The sequence below is a fragment of the Rhinolophus ferrumequinum genome, chromosome 4, assembly GCF_004115265.2.
Source record: "Rhinolophus ferrumequinum isolate MPI-CBG mRhiFer1 chromosome 4, mRhiFer1_v1.p, whole genome shotgun sequence".
NCBI classification, from domain to species: domain Eukaryota; kingdom Metazoa; phylum Chordata; class Mammalia; order Chiroptera; family Rhinolophidae; genus Rhinolophus; species Rhinolophus ferrumequinum.
The window spans coordinates 53677601-53695129 of NC_046287.1; the positions used below are offsets into that span (position 1 = coordinate 53677601).

At 42.0% G+C, this 17529-nt stretch overlaps 1 protein-coding gene across 1 annotated transcript in view; it reads left to right on the forward strand.

The window, feature by feature from the left end:
- The window catches only part of COL4A2 (collagen type IV alpha 2 chain), a 181916-nt gene that overhangs the window by 114786 nt on the left and 49601 nt on the right, over positions 1-17529 (forward strand). Inside the window, exons 11-20 of the mRNA XM_033105154.1 lie at positions 1040-1075; positions 3859-3900; positions 6526-6624; positions 8486-8521; positions 9118-9168; positions 9960-10004; positions 13596-13649; positions 14572-14638; positions 16671-16781; positions 17271-17420. Coding sequence (XP_032961045.1) covers positions 1040-1075; positions 3859-3900; positions 6526-6624; positions 8486-8521; positions 9118-9168; positions 9960-10004; positions 13596-13649; positions 14572-14638; positions 16671-16781; positions 17271-17420 — 691 coding nt within the window. The remainder of the gene's footprint in view (positions 1-1039; positions 1076-3858; positions 3901-6525; positions 6625-8485; positions 8522-9117; positions 9169-9959; positions 10005-13595; positions 13650-14571; positions 14639-16670; positions 16782-17270; positions 17421-17529) is intronic.

Consider the following 17529-nt stretch of genomic DNA (forward strand, 5'->3'; position numbering starts at 1 on the left):
TCACAGAAAACCATTGCTCAAGATTGAGGGACGCTGTCAAGGGAGACTGTGGTATCAGTTTCTTAACAGATGTTGGAAAACAATGGAGACACATATGTTTGGGAAGATTCAGTCATACTAATAGTTGGGGGTGTGAGTACTCATAAATTTCCTTCAGACTATAGATAATAATTGATTTTGTTTCTACAAAGTAAGTTTCCCTGGTGCTGGGAACATCATTTTTGCAAATAGTCCTCTGTCATGAGAGACTTGGCCAAATGAAATGAAACAAGGATTATGTGATGAGAGGTCCTTTGCTCTCCTATCACATTTGCTCGCTGGCTTCCTCACAGCACACGTGTCACGTGGTTTGGAGGGTTTAATTTATACTATTAAATACACAGTTCAGGGAAATATGAAATAACAGACTGTACCTGCTGGGTTTTTAGCTGATCTGGCATTTCAAGTTCTTCATATGGGCTATGAAAAGAGCCCCCAAACCCCCGCCTGTTCACTTCTTTGTCTTACACATCAGCTGTCCTTGTCATGCAGGTACTATAAGTGTGGTACTCATGCTGAAGGCTGTGCACATAGATAATGGTGATGTTTGTGGGTGAACTCCACCCTGCAGTACTGACCTGTCGATTAGTTCTGCCTGTGAACATTCGCTGACCCACCCGCCCACAGTGCTAGCCGCCCCCATTGGGAACCCCAGAGGGTGGCAGGAGAAACGGTCTCTGCAGTCACGGGGCCTGCCACCTGGCAGAGGGAGCAGGGCAAACATGAATAGGACACAGGTGAAGTCAAAAGTCTATACTCAGAAAAGCAAACCCGAAACAGCTGTGCATGGACAGCTGGCAAATTCTGAGAACTGGGCCTGACCCCAGGCCTCTACCCTGCAGCCATTCCTCCCTGCTGAGACAGTTGTATCAGAAACCTCCATACATACTACATGGTGTCCTAAATATACGGTGAATGGCTTTCCCAGAGCTTTCTAGCAGATGTTTTCTGGGTCCTGGAATAAAGAAAACAGTTTATAAATTTATTTGTATTTGTGCAGGGACCGCCTGGACCCCCTGGATCAAAAGGACAGCCAGTAAGTTGGTGGTTGAGGGGGAGGGAGCAGAGGGACTTATGTATTTGTATATATCTCTCTGGACCATGGAAATACGCAGCTGACAACTATGTTTTGTTTATTTCATGATGAGAACCATTTTGCAGGTTTTTAGGACTTAGTGTTATAAATTCCAAGTGGTGCACCTGGAGTAGCTGGCACATGAAATAAGTGGATGTGTTGAAGGATGAAAATCACATAACATTCATCTGCATGAAAATCAAACTGATGAATGTTTAATTACAAACATAGATTTAGGGACAGATCATGTTTTTCCATGTGTGTTAATTTACAAGAACAAACAAAATTAGCTGTGTTTCTGTAGAGGAGCAGATAGCGTTCTTACCTGGGTATGATTAGCTTCTACCAGAGTGTGTTGTCAGCCTCCAGATATTTCATAGTCAGTGATTTTTCAACTCAGGCTAGAGCCCAAAGCTGTACTGTTTCTATCAGAGAAAGACTGTTAAGTTGGTTAGAGCACAACAAAGTAAGTGGCTTATTAGAACTTAGAGACAGAACTGGGGTTCATCATGATTTGGGAAAGTAGGATAAATGTCCAAGACAAACAGTAGGAGGTTGGTGAGGAAAGGATTTGATCAAAATGCAACATGAGTCAGAAATCCTGGGGTCTGTTACCAACGTTCAAGGACCATTCCACGGCCTGCACATGGCCGAGGACATCTTGCAGCCTGCACATTCCCATGCCTGCTCCATGGAAATCCCATCTCTGTAACCTCCTGGGGACCTCAGCTGCCACCACCCCCAAGCCCCCAGCTCCCATCACCTTCTGACACAGCTTCCGGCTGGGGATGGAGCTTGTTAAGGCTGCTGCCCCCACCACTGGGATCCCCACTGTCTGGCAGCCTCAAGCAGGGTGGGAACGGCCCAGAGCCAAGAGAAGCGGATGTAGGATGGGGCGGCCCAGCCCCAAGGTCGCCTCAGATCCCCACTTGGCTGCAACACAAACAGCCCTCATCCCCGACCAGGTCACTTCCTGGTGACTTGGACAAGCAGCTCATGAGGCAGAGGGACCACAGGGGCCCAAGCAAATCGCATTCTAATCTAGCCTGGCTGTATTTCTATGCTTTGATTTCAACTCCCAGCCAGGTGGGAAAAAAGCAAAAATTAATTAAAGGCTTTTTTATTTTCAAAAAACCTCTGGGTATTGCAAGGGGCAGACAGTTTCTCAGTTTTACTGAGAAAAATCAGATAGGGCCTCACATGGTCTTTTGTCAAGATGGGAACGTAGAGACCCTGGGAAAGAAGCAGCGTTGTTTGGAGGTCAAAGAAAAGTGTACTGTTTCTATAACGTGCATGAATTTGTAGTACAGGCATACCTACCTCATTTCATTGCATGTCAAAGAAACTGTGTTTTTTACAAATTGTAGGTTTGTGGCAACCCTGCATTGGCACCATTTTTCCAACAGGCTCAGATGATGGTTAGCATTTATTTAGCAATAAGATATTTGTTAATCCAGGTGTATACATATTTTAGACATAATGCTATCGCACACTTAATAGACTACAGTATAGTGTAAACATAACTTTTATATGCACTGGGAAACCCCAAAATTTATGTGACTTGCTTTATTGTGACATTTACTTTATTGTGGTGGTCTGGAACCAAACCCACAATATCTTCAAGGTGTGCCTGTATAGCTTTTCATATGTGCCTATTTTAGACACCAAGGCTGAATCAACTCTCTCATAAATGACAACTCCACTTGTGAAACTATTAAATACTTGCTAAACTACTTGGCCTAGCTTTGCCTCTTAAGCAGAAAGGAAGATGAAGAGGTTGTATAAAACCCAAAGAGTCACCATCCCCTAAAATCATTAAAGGGTAGGAAATGTTTATATGAAATTAGGATTATTTTACCAAAATGGGAAATAGCTGAGACAGAAGACAGAATGAATTATGATCTTCACATATGGGACCTAGTGGGGAAAAAAATGGCTGCTTTCTAAATCTAAAGGGACCAGACCCAAGAAAAATGCTTTGCGTCGCTACCCTGTAGAAACGATATATGAGCAATTAAGAGTCGGAAAGACGTGGGATCAAATCAAGTTCTGCCACTCATTAGCTGTGTGCCCTTGGTCAAAGGAGATAACAATTTTACCACCCATGATGTCCAAACTCATCGTGTAGTGTATAGGATTAAAGGGAGCGTGAAGCATTTAGCTAGGGCCCTGGATTGTTATTCTACATACAGCAAGTATAGGACCAATAATATGTTCAGTTTTCTGATCATCAGGATGTTTGAACAATAGAATGTATTTCAAAAGGCAAACAGTAAAATATTCCCAAGGGTGACACAGTAACTAACTGCTCTTAGCCCACTATTTTTGAGGTTTTGCTTAGAGAATAAAATAAAAAGTTCTTAAAAGCATATCTGTGTTAAAAGAATAGCATATCATTTTTCTGAACCCCAGAATTTTCATTGTTTAGGTTTAATCTTAGTGAATGCTCAGAATATACTGTAAAGTGCCACTTTTCTGCATCCCAGTTTGCTCCTGTTCATATTATGTGATATCTGGGCTCAGACTTTTATTACACAGTTTACGTGTGGAAATAGCAAAAGAAAAGACAGTAACATTCTCTCTGTGTCAATTAGTTTCTGGAAGGTGAAGCCAGAATATTATGCAAGGATAGTTGTTCAGTAATGTTATAAATACATAGGTTTTAGGTTTCTTTTTCTAAAAGAAAGTTATTTCACTGTGATTGTTGACTTTTAAAAACTTACAAAAACTCGTTGATTTTTCAGGGCAACAGAGGCCTTGGTTTTTATGGAGAAAAAGGTGAAAAGGTAAAGGAAACTTAATAGATTTAAAGCAGAGGCATGCAATGTTTAGTAGTTAGGAAATACATCATTTTAATGACTGTGTTTATGCTGTTCTCTTGAGGTGATCTGCAAACGGACCATTTGCATAGAACATGATCATTGTAAAGTGGCAACTTGCCAAACATGCTCCAGTGATAGTTATGGAGCAATAATACAGTAAAAGCGAACCATCTAGTTGTTCCTAGACCTCTGACACAGGCATAACTTCAGCCATCTTCTAACATGGGGAATTCAGAGGTGATTAAGGAAACTGAAGCCAGAGCCACAGATTAATGTGGAGCCAGCTCGGGGACCAGGTGACATAACCAGCTCTGCCTGGGCTCAAAGACAGGAAAGAGAACCACTTGGACTTGTATAATTCCCCACAGTGCCAAGAGTCAAAGACCACATGGCCTTTGAGGGGATCGCTTGAGATCATGTGTGTTGAAGGCTCAACATGGCATCCACATGGAGATCACAGTGAGCAAAACCTCACCCACACACAACCCCGTTGCGTTCTCCCCAAAAGCTACATGCCCATTGGAAAACAGATTTGTTCCTCTGGCCTCATTGTTGGAGCATTTTCTTTTTGTTTTACATTTTACTTTTTGATTGAACAGCACACTAAACTTTCACTACTCAGGTGTGGAAATGACTTTGTTCTTTGCATTAATACCACACAAAAAATTACAAAATAAAGTATTGAAAGCTCTAATTACATGAAAGTTTAAATTCCTATACAATGAAATATAACAAAATAGTAAAATAACATAGAAAGAAGAAAAATCTGGAAAGAAATAATTGGGTAGAGGGGAGAATAGTCACATTAGATAGAATGGAAACAAAGTTAATGTCTGTAATCTACAAAAAGTTTATTCAAATTGTTAATTAAAAAAAAAAGAAAGAAAACCTCAAGGTCCCAATAGGTAAAGGGGAGATGAACAAATAATTTAGATTTTTTTTTTAGGTACAATAGTAGTGGACACTCCAAATACACTGTGGAGTACTACTTTCTGCAGCTAATACATCATCTCAATTTGTTCCTAATCATATTATGTGATATCTGGACTCAAACTGGTATTATATACTCTATTTGTGGAAATAGCAAAAGAAAAGACAATACCTTTCTTTCTGTGTCAATTAGTTCCTGGGAAGTCAAGTCAGCATATTATGTTAGGATAGTTGTCCAGTAATGTTGTACATCTATAGGTTTCACCATCTGTGCACCACATAGAAAAGTGTTTCTTGCTGATGATAAAAATACAAATTAAAACAACTGAGATATTATGTTTATTGAAGATGCTACTTTTTATCCCAGACAAGAAAAAGCTAAAGGAATTCACCACCACCAAACCAGTAGTATAAGAAATGTTAAAGGGACTTCTTTAAGAAGAAGAAGTAATGGAATCTTACCATTTGTGACATGGATGGACTTAGAGGGTGTTAGGCTAAGTGAACTAAGTATGATTTCATTTACATGTGGAAGCTAAAAAGCAAAGTAAATGAAACAAAACAGAAACAGACTCATAGATACAGAAAACAAACTGATGGTTGCCAAATGGAATGGGGTTGGGGGACTGGGTGAAAAAGGTGACGAGATTAAGAAGTACACATTAGTAGTGACAAAATCATCGTGGGATGTAAAGTATAGTATAGAAATAAAGTCAATTATGTAGTAGTAATTGGGTATGGTACCAGGTGGGTACTAGAGTTATCAGGGAGATCATTTGTAAATTATATAAATATTGAACCACCATGCTGTACCCCTGAAGCTAATATAAAATAATACTGAATGTAAACTGTAATTGAAAAATAAAAAATAAATTTTAAAAAATGAGCAGAGGACCTAAAGAGACATTTCTCCAAAGAGGACATACAGATGGCCAATAGACACATGAAAAGATGCTCAATGTCCCTCATCATCAGAGAAATGCAAATTAAAACCACAGTGAGATATCACCTCACACCTGTCAGAATGCCTGTCATCAATAAATCAACAACAAGTTTTGGCAAGGATGTGGAGAAAAGTTATATAAATGTCTAACCTCAATGCTGTACACTTGAAACTAATTTAAATTGAATGTCAACTGTAATTGAAAAATAATTAATTTTTTAAAAAGATGCTGCTTTTTAGTATATAAAAATTCATTTAATTGGTGAAGTAGTGGTGAAACTGGAGCAGTCTTTCATTTTTTAGGTATTACTTATATCTTGGTACCAATCTTGGAAAGCAATAGAGTGATACATATGAAGAACCATAAAGACATTTAGACCTCAGACATAACGATCTCCTTGTATAGAAATTTATCATGAGGTTATTCCACAGAAGCAAATGCAGCCTCAAATTGTGAACAACCTAAACAATTTTTATGCAGACATTGTAAATAATTATTAATGCAAGAAGAATACAAATAATTTTGCATTGTGATTATTTCATTTTAAATTATGAGTTGTATTTTATATTATAAATATAACACTACAAAATTGGTGTGCATGTGATAAGTACTATACAAAGAGAAAAAAAGCAGTTTGTGGTGGGATTGTGCTTGTACTCAAGTGTAGTAATGTCTTTCCAATGTAAAGACTTGTGCTTTGCTAAACCATTCACAGGGTGAAATGGGACTGCCAGGACCCAATGGGATTCCATCAGACAACCATCATGCCATCATCGGGCCCACAAAGGAAACATTCCATCCAGATCAATATAAGGTAAAGAAGCTTTGCCAAAATTGATTGTATTCCCCCACTGAACTAGAAAGAAAGGAAGGAAATAAGGGAAGGAGGGAGGAAAGACAGAGAAAGAAAGGGAAGGAAGGAAGGAAGGAGGGAGGGAGAGAGGGAAAGAAGGAAGGAAGGGGAAAAAAGGAAGGAGAAAAAAGGAAGGAAGGAAGGAAGAAAAAAAAAAGAAAGAAAGAACTTTCTTCGATCTTATTCAAACAATTGCATTCAAAGTGGAAAACGCCTCACCATCAAATTGAGCGTAAAAGCACAATTGTTCATTCGGTCAAGTAACTGCGTTAGTCTACGTGTTAAACAATTGTAACAAATTTGAAACAAAACAAAGATCCATAATAAAAAATATCCAATCTATCCTTAAGTAGGTGGGTCTCCAGTTTACACGTAGGTTCTGGTCAGAGCACAACTCAAATCGCGTGTATAGACCACCTATCTGACAAAATGCTGCAGTCTGCAAAATAAACCTACTCTTACTCTTTGCTGACATAGAGCATCACTGTGGGGGGTTTTTTGGATCAAAGTCCATTTTCTGGCCCTTATAATGTCTATTAATGTTTTGTTTGATCAAAAATGTTCTCTTGGAGTCTGAAACAAAAATCGACATCCTGCTGCACCACGTACTAGTTCAGATGGGCGACTTAACCTTCCTAAGCCTTCATGTTCCCTCAAATCAAATGAAGATAGTAACACCTTGTAGAGCTGCGGGGTGGATTGCAGGAGGCCACAGGTGAAATGCGCAGTATAAAGTCAGGAAAATCAACAAGAACCAAAACAAAAACCCCAAATATAGACTATAATTCCCAAAACTCAAGTAGCTGTCAAGATGGGGATTGAGTGCTTGGTCCTGGATGGGAGAGGCAGGCATGCTGACCACTGCCTTAGTGGGGAGTGAATCCGGGCAGCTGTGGCTGAGTGCTAAGTGACCTGACAGTTGACAAAAGTGACCTGGGAAGTGGCTGGTGCAAAACAAAACTCCCAGAGGAAAGGGAGTCCGAAGCAGGTGGTTGTGTACAGCTGAAAAAGTGGGATGTCCCTGGACAGCCAGGCAGGAGGAGAGGCTCCACTGAGTTGTCAGGATGGATTCTGGGCAGGCCTCTGGCTCCTAGTGATGACCTGACCATCAGCCACATAGGGCCTCTGTCCAGGAGCTGAGGATGGTGTGGGGCCAGAGCCGATTGTATCTGTGCTGAGATGCTCAAGCTTCCAAAACACATTTCCTCTTCCACAACCAAGAGGGGATGGTTCCGGGGCTGGTACCCAGCCAGCCTGCAGGGGGCAGTATTGGGCTGCAGGGATCCAGGTGCTGTCTTAGCAGTGATGGAGACCAAAGACGTGGCCTGTCACTACATTTCTTTCACCATTTTCACCAAGACAAGTGGGAAAAATAGATCATAGATCATTAACAAAGCCACTTTTTGCTTGAGATTTGAATACACTCCAAATGCATCTTTTCCTCAGAGTACACTCCTAATAATATTTTATCAACCCTCCTAACAAATATTATCACCTGGGGCTTTTCTCTGGGCATATTCTCCCACCACAGGATATTACAAGCCTGCCACTGTGGTGTGATAAAGGAAACCACATAGATAGAGCCAGGCTCGCAATCATATCAAAAATAACATGATTTCATTAATATTATGAAAATCTAGAAGAAATAGCACATTTTCCCTTGAATTTTGAAACTGTAAAATTTAGGGTTGTTACAATTCATTTATAATGATTGTTTAAGGTTTATTAAATTCCTTTCATCTTGTATCATAAACACTGATGAATTTTAAATATTACTATTCTTGAATTAATGAGCATTTCTTATTTTTCATTTTCTTCACAGGGTGAAAAAGGAAATATAGGAGAAAAAGGGAAAATAGTAAGTCAAGCAATAAAGATGTTTCTTCTCACTGGTGGTTTCCAAATTCTCGGTGTTCCTCTTGCAACAAAAGCGTATGCAGGGGTTATGACAAACCATGGTTTCCAATCCATTTGTCTATAGCAAGAAAGTATTATCGTTCATGCTTTTTTTTTCAGAAAATAGTTTTAGAATATCTTCCTTTTTGCATAATAAACACCAGCTAATCAACATTTTCTGAAGTTCATAAAATGAACCTGAACCCCTTAAGAGAGAAGATGTGGGTGGAAGGGGGTGGGCAGGTTTGACAGACTGGCTTCTGTTGGGGGGGTGGGAGGGTCTAACCATGTAATCACTCCACCCCCTCTTTAATCTTTGTCATGTTTGCCCCAGTATTCTCAATCCTCCCACATCGTCCCTTAACTGTGTAGCGATGACGGGTGATATCCTAAATACGGCAGATTCACAGATCCCTGTGAGTCTGCCATTTTGCTCAGCTACAACAGAGAACCACAGAACTAGGCTCGCCCCAGTCAGAGTACTAAAGAAATGGAACCCCTGAGCAGATAAAGTGTAAATTGTCAGCTGTTCCCTCAGGTCTCTGTGTTCTCTCCTAGGGCATTTCCTTGAAGGGAGAAGAAGGAATCATGGGCTTTTCAGGACCACGGGTAAACCATGCATTCTCTGTGTTTTGTTTTGTTTTGTTTTGTTTGTTTTTCAAATAGACTTTCTTTTTTTTAGAGTAGTTTTTGGTTCACAGCAAAGTTGAGCTTCAAGTACAGAGAAATTTACCTCATACCCCCTTCTCCTCCACATACACAGCCCGAGTGGTCCATTGGTTGCAGTGGATGTGATGAGCCTACATTGATTGACACGTCATTATCACCCAATAACGGGTTTTTAAAACTGTGCACCTCCATTTGGTGCAGGGTAGAAACAGAACACAAATACATTTCTGCTTGTATTAATTAGGCTAAATTAACCTGTGGCAACAAAAATGTAGACTGTCTCCAATAGATGAGAAGTTGATTTCTTGCTTCCCGAATCGTCCAACAAAAATGTCCCTAGTGGAGTGGGGGGTGGGACAAGGGAGTGTCTCCGCCCAAGGAGATTCAGCCACCTGTGGCTTCCTACTACTGTGTTACACTCTCCAAAAGTAAGAAGAGAGACTCATGAAAACATTGGCGTGCAGGCCCTTTTAGATCTTTACTGTTTTTGCCATACCATGTTTATGGATTTCTCCATATTTCTTTAAGTGGTAGATATGGTTCATTACATAAAAGTGTCACTAAAACTTTTGTCTCCTTTAGAAAATAAAAGGAGTTTATGATGGTTTTGATACTTTCGTAGTAAAGGATTTCTTTTTTTTTTTAGACCATGTCAGGTGCCATAGTAATGTCCTCTGGAAAACATTGCTGCATATTCTAAGCTGTTACTGCTTGTTTTCTGTTCAACCCAGGGCACCACTGGCTTTGATGGTGAAAAAGGTTTTCCAGGACAAAAAGTAAGTGTGATGCATAAAATGCAATCTGCTCCAGACCTGAAACATTTCACAAAGGTCAAATAGAAAGGCTGGAATCCCAGAGGGGAAAAAAATTGCCCCAGGAAAAAGCATTTAAAATTTGCACTGCGTTTATCTTATCGTCTCCAATCCTTTGAAATCCTTGAGTCAGATTATATACCTTTTTGTCATTTTGCAAACCAGTCTGTTGGTTCTTTCCTTAGGTTCTCGCCCTCCAGGCTTCCCATCACCCAGCCCCCACCAGTCCCGGGGAGTCTCTATGCCCTCCAGTGTCCCACCTCCACTCCCCATCATTGTATGTCACTCCTGGGAAGGTTTTCACTGTAGTGACCAAGGGTTCACCTACATTTTTTTACATATTGATCGCACACATTTTAACACTTCATTTCTCTTTAATGATGACCCAGTGATTTTACCATGTGTTCTATGGAGAGACCTTTGGAAATTTTTTAAGAAGAAAACGTGAGAAATATATTGAGAATCTGGTTCAGGCTTAGAATTGTCTGAGTACTAGGTCACAGGAGAGAATACACATAGAAATAGATTCTTGAGTTGTTATTTTATTAATGATTTTATTAATCATAGATTAATGATTTATTATTTTCATAAATTCAGTCATAGAATGTACAGCACAGGTCCTTCTCATCACAGACCCCCAGCATTCTCCCCAGAGACAACCACTGTAAATCGTTCTATGGGTATCGTTTCAGATAGGTGCTAGCATACAAAAGACGTGCATTTTTATATGCATGTAATTTAACGAGGAAATAAAAATATCTGTATCATTGTGCCGCTTGCTTTTGCTGCACATTAGCATGTGCTCGTCTACCTCGTTCTCCTAACAAGCTGCACGGAATTGCGGTAAATGGATGTACCGTATTTGCTTAACTTGCTCCTTGTGGTGGTTTCTAGCTGCGTGCTACTTCCAACTATCATGCAGTCAACACTGTGGAACACACATCTTGGTAGCCAAAGGCTAGTATTTCCATAATTCAGTCCTAACAGGTACATAGAAAGAGACTTTTTTTAAAAAAAAATCAGTTCAGCCTCCAAATCAGCCTCCTGAATCCCGCTCATGGCTCCATCACAGATGGTAGTGAGACAGCTGGAGAACCATAAGGAAGCTGCTAGCATGCACTAGGTCTCGTCAGTCCCTCTGCAGGGAGTTCTGCCATGTTTGTTCTGGGACGTGACCTCCCAAATTTGGTTTCTGACCTCCATTGGCTCCGGGCACAGGCGTCTTCACGCTGTGTTCTGGTTTGGACCACTCACAATGAGCACCAATCTTGATTCCTTCCTGTGACCTCCTTTGATCTTATTTTTCCTATTCCTGTCCTTTTATACTAAACTCGGGTCAAGGATGACACCAGGGTTTGTGCTAGCTACACCCATCTTGTCATAACATTAGTAACTAATAGGAGTGCCCCCAAAGGTGGCGTACCTGGAGCAAAGCTGTCCACGCAACGCCCACCCAGAGGCCAAAAGGCCGACTTCTGGTTTAAGGACCACCATAAGCAAGTGCTGGAGAGAGATAGAGGATGAAAGCAAACGTTAGCGTTTAAAAGTAATCCATTTCCACACATCTCCATGTAATTAAAGTACTGCTGTTAATATTTTGATTGCCTGCCATGTGCTAGTGAAATCATAATTATGGTTTGTTTTTCTACACCCAACACTAAGGAGTTACAGTGTTTTTAAAATGCAATTCAACACAGCTGCCCCGCTGAGAACTCCGAGTTAATGAAGGACAAGATGTTCGCCAGGCACTGACCACCTGGGCCGCTCACTGCTGTGGCCCAGATGTTAGGATCGAAGGCTCACATCTTCCAGCTTGCTTTCTGCACTTGGAACGACTGGGGAAGCCGCAGAGACTTCCGAATAATTGGGGCGTCTCCGTTGCTGTGGGAAAATCGTTTCCTAGACTATACAAATAGAAAGTGCTTAGGATAAACACACATGGCGGAGTCGTCCTGTGTCTTAGTAGCACACTACACCACAGATATGGCTACCATGTGTTATTTTACTTGCCAAGTTGCCATTACTCCCCAACTAACTTCCCAGTTATCCTCATAGACTTTGGTTTAAGGCTGTAACATGGAACCAGTAACCAAAGGCAGCTCCAAGGAGCAACTGTGAACACCAACAGAAACACGCATCGAAATAGGATGAACCGAAAAAGAGTACTCTGGGAAAGATTTTTGCTTTCTCTACAGAATCAGCTGCCCCTCCCTCATTCTTCCTGAGATGGACAGAACTTTAGTTAGTTCTGGGGATGCTTGTTACTGCTTGATGATGAGCAGTGCTTGTGGGGCTTTCGGGGGGCGGGCGGGAACAGAATGGCTTGTAGAGCTGACAAAGTCTAGCACCTTGTTTGAGCTGGATTGTAATGTCAGCCCTGGACACAGACTGAATGCCCAGTTGCCAGCGTCCCAGTCATTGGCAAGCTCTTTAATGATTCCTAGCCTATCTCATGAGATGGCATCTGAATGGGAGATCATTTTTAATATTAGAGAAATTTGCCTTGACGTTTGAATCTTCAGCTCCACCTAGTGTGAAAGAAAGTCAGTCTAAATCATGGCCCCACCATGAAAAACACAAAATTAAGCCCATCTTAATTCTAGATTCCTAACAACATGACTTGCAGCTTACATGCTCCTAGATTTTAAAATATCGTGTAAAATCATCGGATAACATCCGTTTTTTTATTTTATACCATTGGTACCTGGCATTCTGAATTTTGGGGGCCTTACTGTATATATTCTTTAACAAGGGAGAATAAATTTCTAAACTTTTAAAGAAGGTTTATATATCTACCCAAATACGATGTGGCTCTTTCGATACATATCTAAGGGAATTAGAAGGCAACAGTGAGCACTAGGGATTCTTTTTTTTAATAAAGAAAAAAATTCTAAATTGAGAGGCTTTAATGCTCCTATCTGGTGTTAACTAAAATTTTCCAAAACCCATCTGAGAGGAAGGTTTTAATAGATGGATCAGGCTGTCAGCATAGTCCCACTGATCAATCATAAAATCACTCAAACTTGGTGTCTGTGCGGCCTGTTGATAGAGTAGGAAGGACACAGCACCTCCATGAATGATTCTTGCTGAATTGATGAACCTGGGCCTAATGAAGCCTCTCTAGCTAACGACTCATTAATTTAGAGAAAATATGGGGATCGAGGTGCATATTATACACCAGTATAAGAATGAGGTGGATGAAATCCGCCAGGTAGCATATTTGTAGTACCAATGATCCAGTTTCTTCCACAGCAACAACAACAACAAAAAAGTTATTAAAACAGTAGAAAGGAAGAGGAAACTATTATAAATTAAAAATAAATTAAGAGGCATAGCAGCCAAATGTCATGTTTGGACTTTGGATCCTGATTCAAACAAAGCAACTTCAAAAGGATACTTTTGAGACCAAAATCAGGCAAAACTGGACAGAGACCAGGTAGTAGGTGATTTTATGGAATTACTGTTCATTGTATTAGACATAATAAAGGTATTGTGTTAACTTCTTTAAATCATATGTCAGAGATAAGAAATAAGCACCAAGTATCTTCTCTGCAGGGAAGCAGAGGACCTGATGGTTATCAAGGCCATTTTGGACCCCAAGGACCCAAGGTAAGCTCCGTTTTCATTTGGACAGTTTTCACTTCTTTTCTTTGGATGGTGTTCTGATCACCTCCCTATTCACCATGTTGGACAAGGGAGGTATCCTCCGTCCTATACAAGAATAGATAACGGAACACACGACACCCAGCAGCGGAGAGGTGAGATGGACATTCATCTGTCAGTCACATATATCCCTCAGGATGCGGCACGCCAAGCAGGACCGCATGGAGGTTGCACCTGGAGCAGAGTGAACCAGCAGGGCGGTGGGATGGGTCTTGTAGTAACAAGATGGTAGGGTATCCCCTGGTTCCTGAGGGAGGGTATAACTGACTTGTTGGAATAATCCCACAGGTGGGCAGGGAAATAAAGTGCAGTAAGTTGAGAACCAGGTGGGGTACAGCTGGTCTAGCTGATGGGGAAACCAGCTAGGGAGGGAGGCTTTCCTGCTGGATGGGGCCATGTCTTGTGAGAACAGGGAAACTCATCGTTAGGCCTGTGAGACCCAGTGAGGCCCAAAGTGGTCAAGACAGCACTTGAAATGTTTCACCTTACAATCCAGAAGACGTTGTATCAGGGTGTAGTTGCATCACCCCCAGCTCATCCTACGGGGGTGCTCAGATACCATTATCAAGAATGGAACAGTCCGCCCTGCAGAAAGCAGGGTCCTGACTGGGTCCGGTGTTTGACAAGGATTTCAAAGTGATATTGGCACCTGCCCACTTTGTTGTCTCCTGGTGTGCCTGGAATGCCTGGACTTACTGCCACAGCATAGTGGAGACGGTGCCCAGGCAGAGTCTATGGTTCGATTACTCAGAATAGGAAGCTCTCTGCACATGATCCACATGCAGCTTTATTCTTTGGAAATACGCAGTGTCCACAACTCCAGAAGGCCGGTCTCACATTCTTCTCTTTTCCTCTTTGTTTCCTCCAGGGAGAAATGGGGGACCGAGGCCCCCCTGGCCCACCTGCCTACTCCCCTCATCCTTCTCTGGCAAAAGGTTTGTTTGTATACGATTTCTTCTGTATATACACATTCTCTTCTGTTATGGGCACCGAGTCATGGACTTGCCAGAAAGAGTTACCTAAGTAAAACAAAACAAAGCAAACAAAAGCTGTTTAGAACATAACCTTTGTAGAATCTCAGTCTTGTACACACCTTCCCGTATGGCCTCAATGCGGTATCATGGGAGACCCTCATTTTGCCTCTGCCTGAGAAAGCGTTCCCCACCTTCCAGGTGAGACCCTTCTGTGGGGAAATTCTTCCAAGTCTGCACACCTTGTGCAGGTGTGGTTTTGTCACCTGCAATATCACTAAAGACATCCAGTCCTGCCCGTCAGGCCTCCATGGCAGGAGGTCCAACCACCTTCTTTCGTTTCTGTACCAAGATGCTAAAGCCCCTCTGCTAGCCAGTCTGAAGCCTTAATCTGTAAACAGTCACATCCTTTTAGACTGCAAGGAACTAAATCCCCAAATGTTTGCACATGAGCAACTCCCCAAGAAGATGCTCCACTGTCACGGTTGGCCCCTGTGTGTACATGAAGGATTTTGCATGTTTTGCACATAATGCTCATCTATTATTTTAGCTCAGCCTTCCAAATTGGTGAGGTTGTATTGAAATATGATTCGCATTCTGTGATAAGAACAATGGGCTCTGGACCTTTTTGGATGTGCATCCTTCTTAAAAAAAAAAAAAAAGTCTTAAAAAAATGGTTTGAGCACTCCCCTGAATAATTGTACATCTATTTGTTTACAGATAATTTATCCATGTTATAGGAGGTTCCATGAAGGAAGAAATTTTAGCCCGTTTGGTTCACTATTGCATCCCCAATTTCTAAAACAGTTCCAGACACCTAGTGCGTAGTCAGTAAATATTTATCTGAATGACTGAATAATGTCCTAAAATGTACACATCAGACAGGGATTTTAAAGGATGAGGTTGTTTTTAAATAAAGATGGTCTAGAGTGTCCTACCTTTGCCAGTAAATCACCTGGCACACTCCTGTCATATGGGCCCAGGACTCAAGGACTCACTGTCCTGCTTAGGTGTGAACCATCTGTCAGTTTAATAACTACTTTTGCATGTCTTCTCCAACATGCTGAAGAATGTGGCTATGCCACTTTGTGTTTGTTTTATTTAGGGGTAAAGCCTGTAAGAACATTCGTATGTTATTCATCCAGCAAACAGTTATGAAAAGCGTACCCAGGCAGGAGCTGCGGCTCTGGGGAAGTGGGGACTCAGAATCAGCCCTGGCCTCCCTGCCACAGCGCCTGGTGCATGGCAAGATTCCTAATCATATCATTTCCTTCTTTATTCTCAAATTGGACTCAGCGACTTGTCCAACCTGATTTTCCACTACCTCAGTGCACCTGTACCCCAAGACTCCATCCCAGTCCTGCTGAGTGCTCCCAGCTCTGTGCTGTCAGTTTGGCTGACCTCCCCCCCGAATGCCCTTCCTTCCACTGTCCTCTGCCCTCTCCCTCCCCGTCTCCCATCTCCATAACACTCCACTAGAATCTGAAGCTCAACTGCCAGGTTACCTTCTCCAGAAAACCTGAGTGCCCCGAGGCACAATGCTTCACCTCTCTGTAAAATTGGGACCGTGATACTATTCGTACCACATGGTTTTATGGGAGTCAAACGTGTGCAAAGTATTTAACACTGAATCTAGTGCACACAGCAATAGCTCAAAATGTTGTCTACTTCTATTATTTTATTCTCCTTGATCTCTTAGTATTATATTTTTTCCCCCGAATAGTCTTCCCCTCCTTTGAAATCTCGCTGTATCTTTTTGGCATTATGTGCCTCTCTATTGTTTTATGATATTTTTAAGAATCTTGTATCACCTCTTTGATTGGGAATGAGCTCCTTGAAAACAGGGACCATTAACACCCAAATTAAACATTTGGAGCCCCACCATGCTTCTGCAATATGCAGGGTATTTGTAAATATGTATTCATTGAAAAGGTGAACATCCACTGCAAGCGCTAGACAAGTCTTGTCCTAATTGTGGGGCCTGTCTCGGTTCCAGGTGGCAGAGGTGACCCAGGATTCCCAGGGGCCCATGGCGAGCCAGGACCCCGGGGTGAGCAAGGCGATCTCGGCCCACAAGGCCCCCCTGGCACGTCCATCAGAGATGAAGGTAATGTGGTTCCACAGTATTAAAACTATGACCAAAACTATGTCTGTTCAGCTCTTCACATAAACCACAGGCCCCTTACTGACTGCACAGTTTGTTTGGTGCTCTTATAGACTGGGTTTAGCAGTGTAAGGGGGCTCGCATACATGTTTGGATGTCTTCACACAACAATTGGACTTGTGACAGCAACTCCCACTAGGTTAGACCATGCCGCTGATGAGGAACTGGCACACTTCTGTCAGTTGGCCGAGGAGCATGGGCAGTCAACAGATGTTACCAGGTATCGATAGCAACTCTCAGGCCACTACGTGGGAGCAAGAAGAGGGGCTTTTTTAAGTTGAAAAATGGCGATGAAATATACCACTGGCCTTCACCCCTGAAGTTACTGACTGGACTGTAAATCCACGAGTCCTGCTAGTGGTCTCCTATGGACGGAATGGTGACACAGTTATTACATATCAGAAGTTTCACATTGGTAATTGCTATTTTCAGATGGGAAGAGAGGCTTCCCGGGTGAAATGGGACCCAAAGGTTTCATGGGAGACCCGGGCATCCCTGCACGGTACCCCGGCCCACCAGGAGCTGATGGAAAGCCAGGGCACCAAGGACTCCCAGGGCCCGCCGGACCACCTGGGCCAGATGGTAAGCGGAGGGATACTCGGGGCGCATTCTGGTGTCCAGACAAAGAAGCCTGGCCAGCCAAATTTTTGCTTGGGTTTTCTGCTAAAAATGTCGTGAACCAATGCAGTAG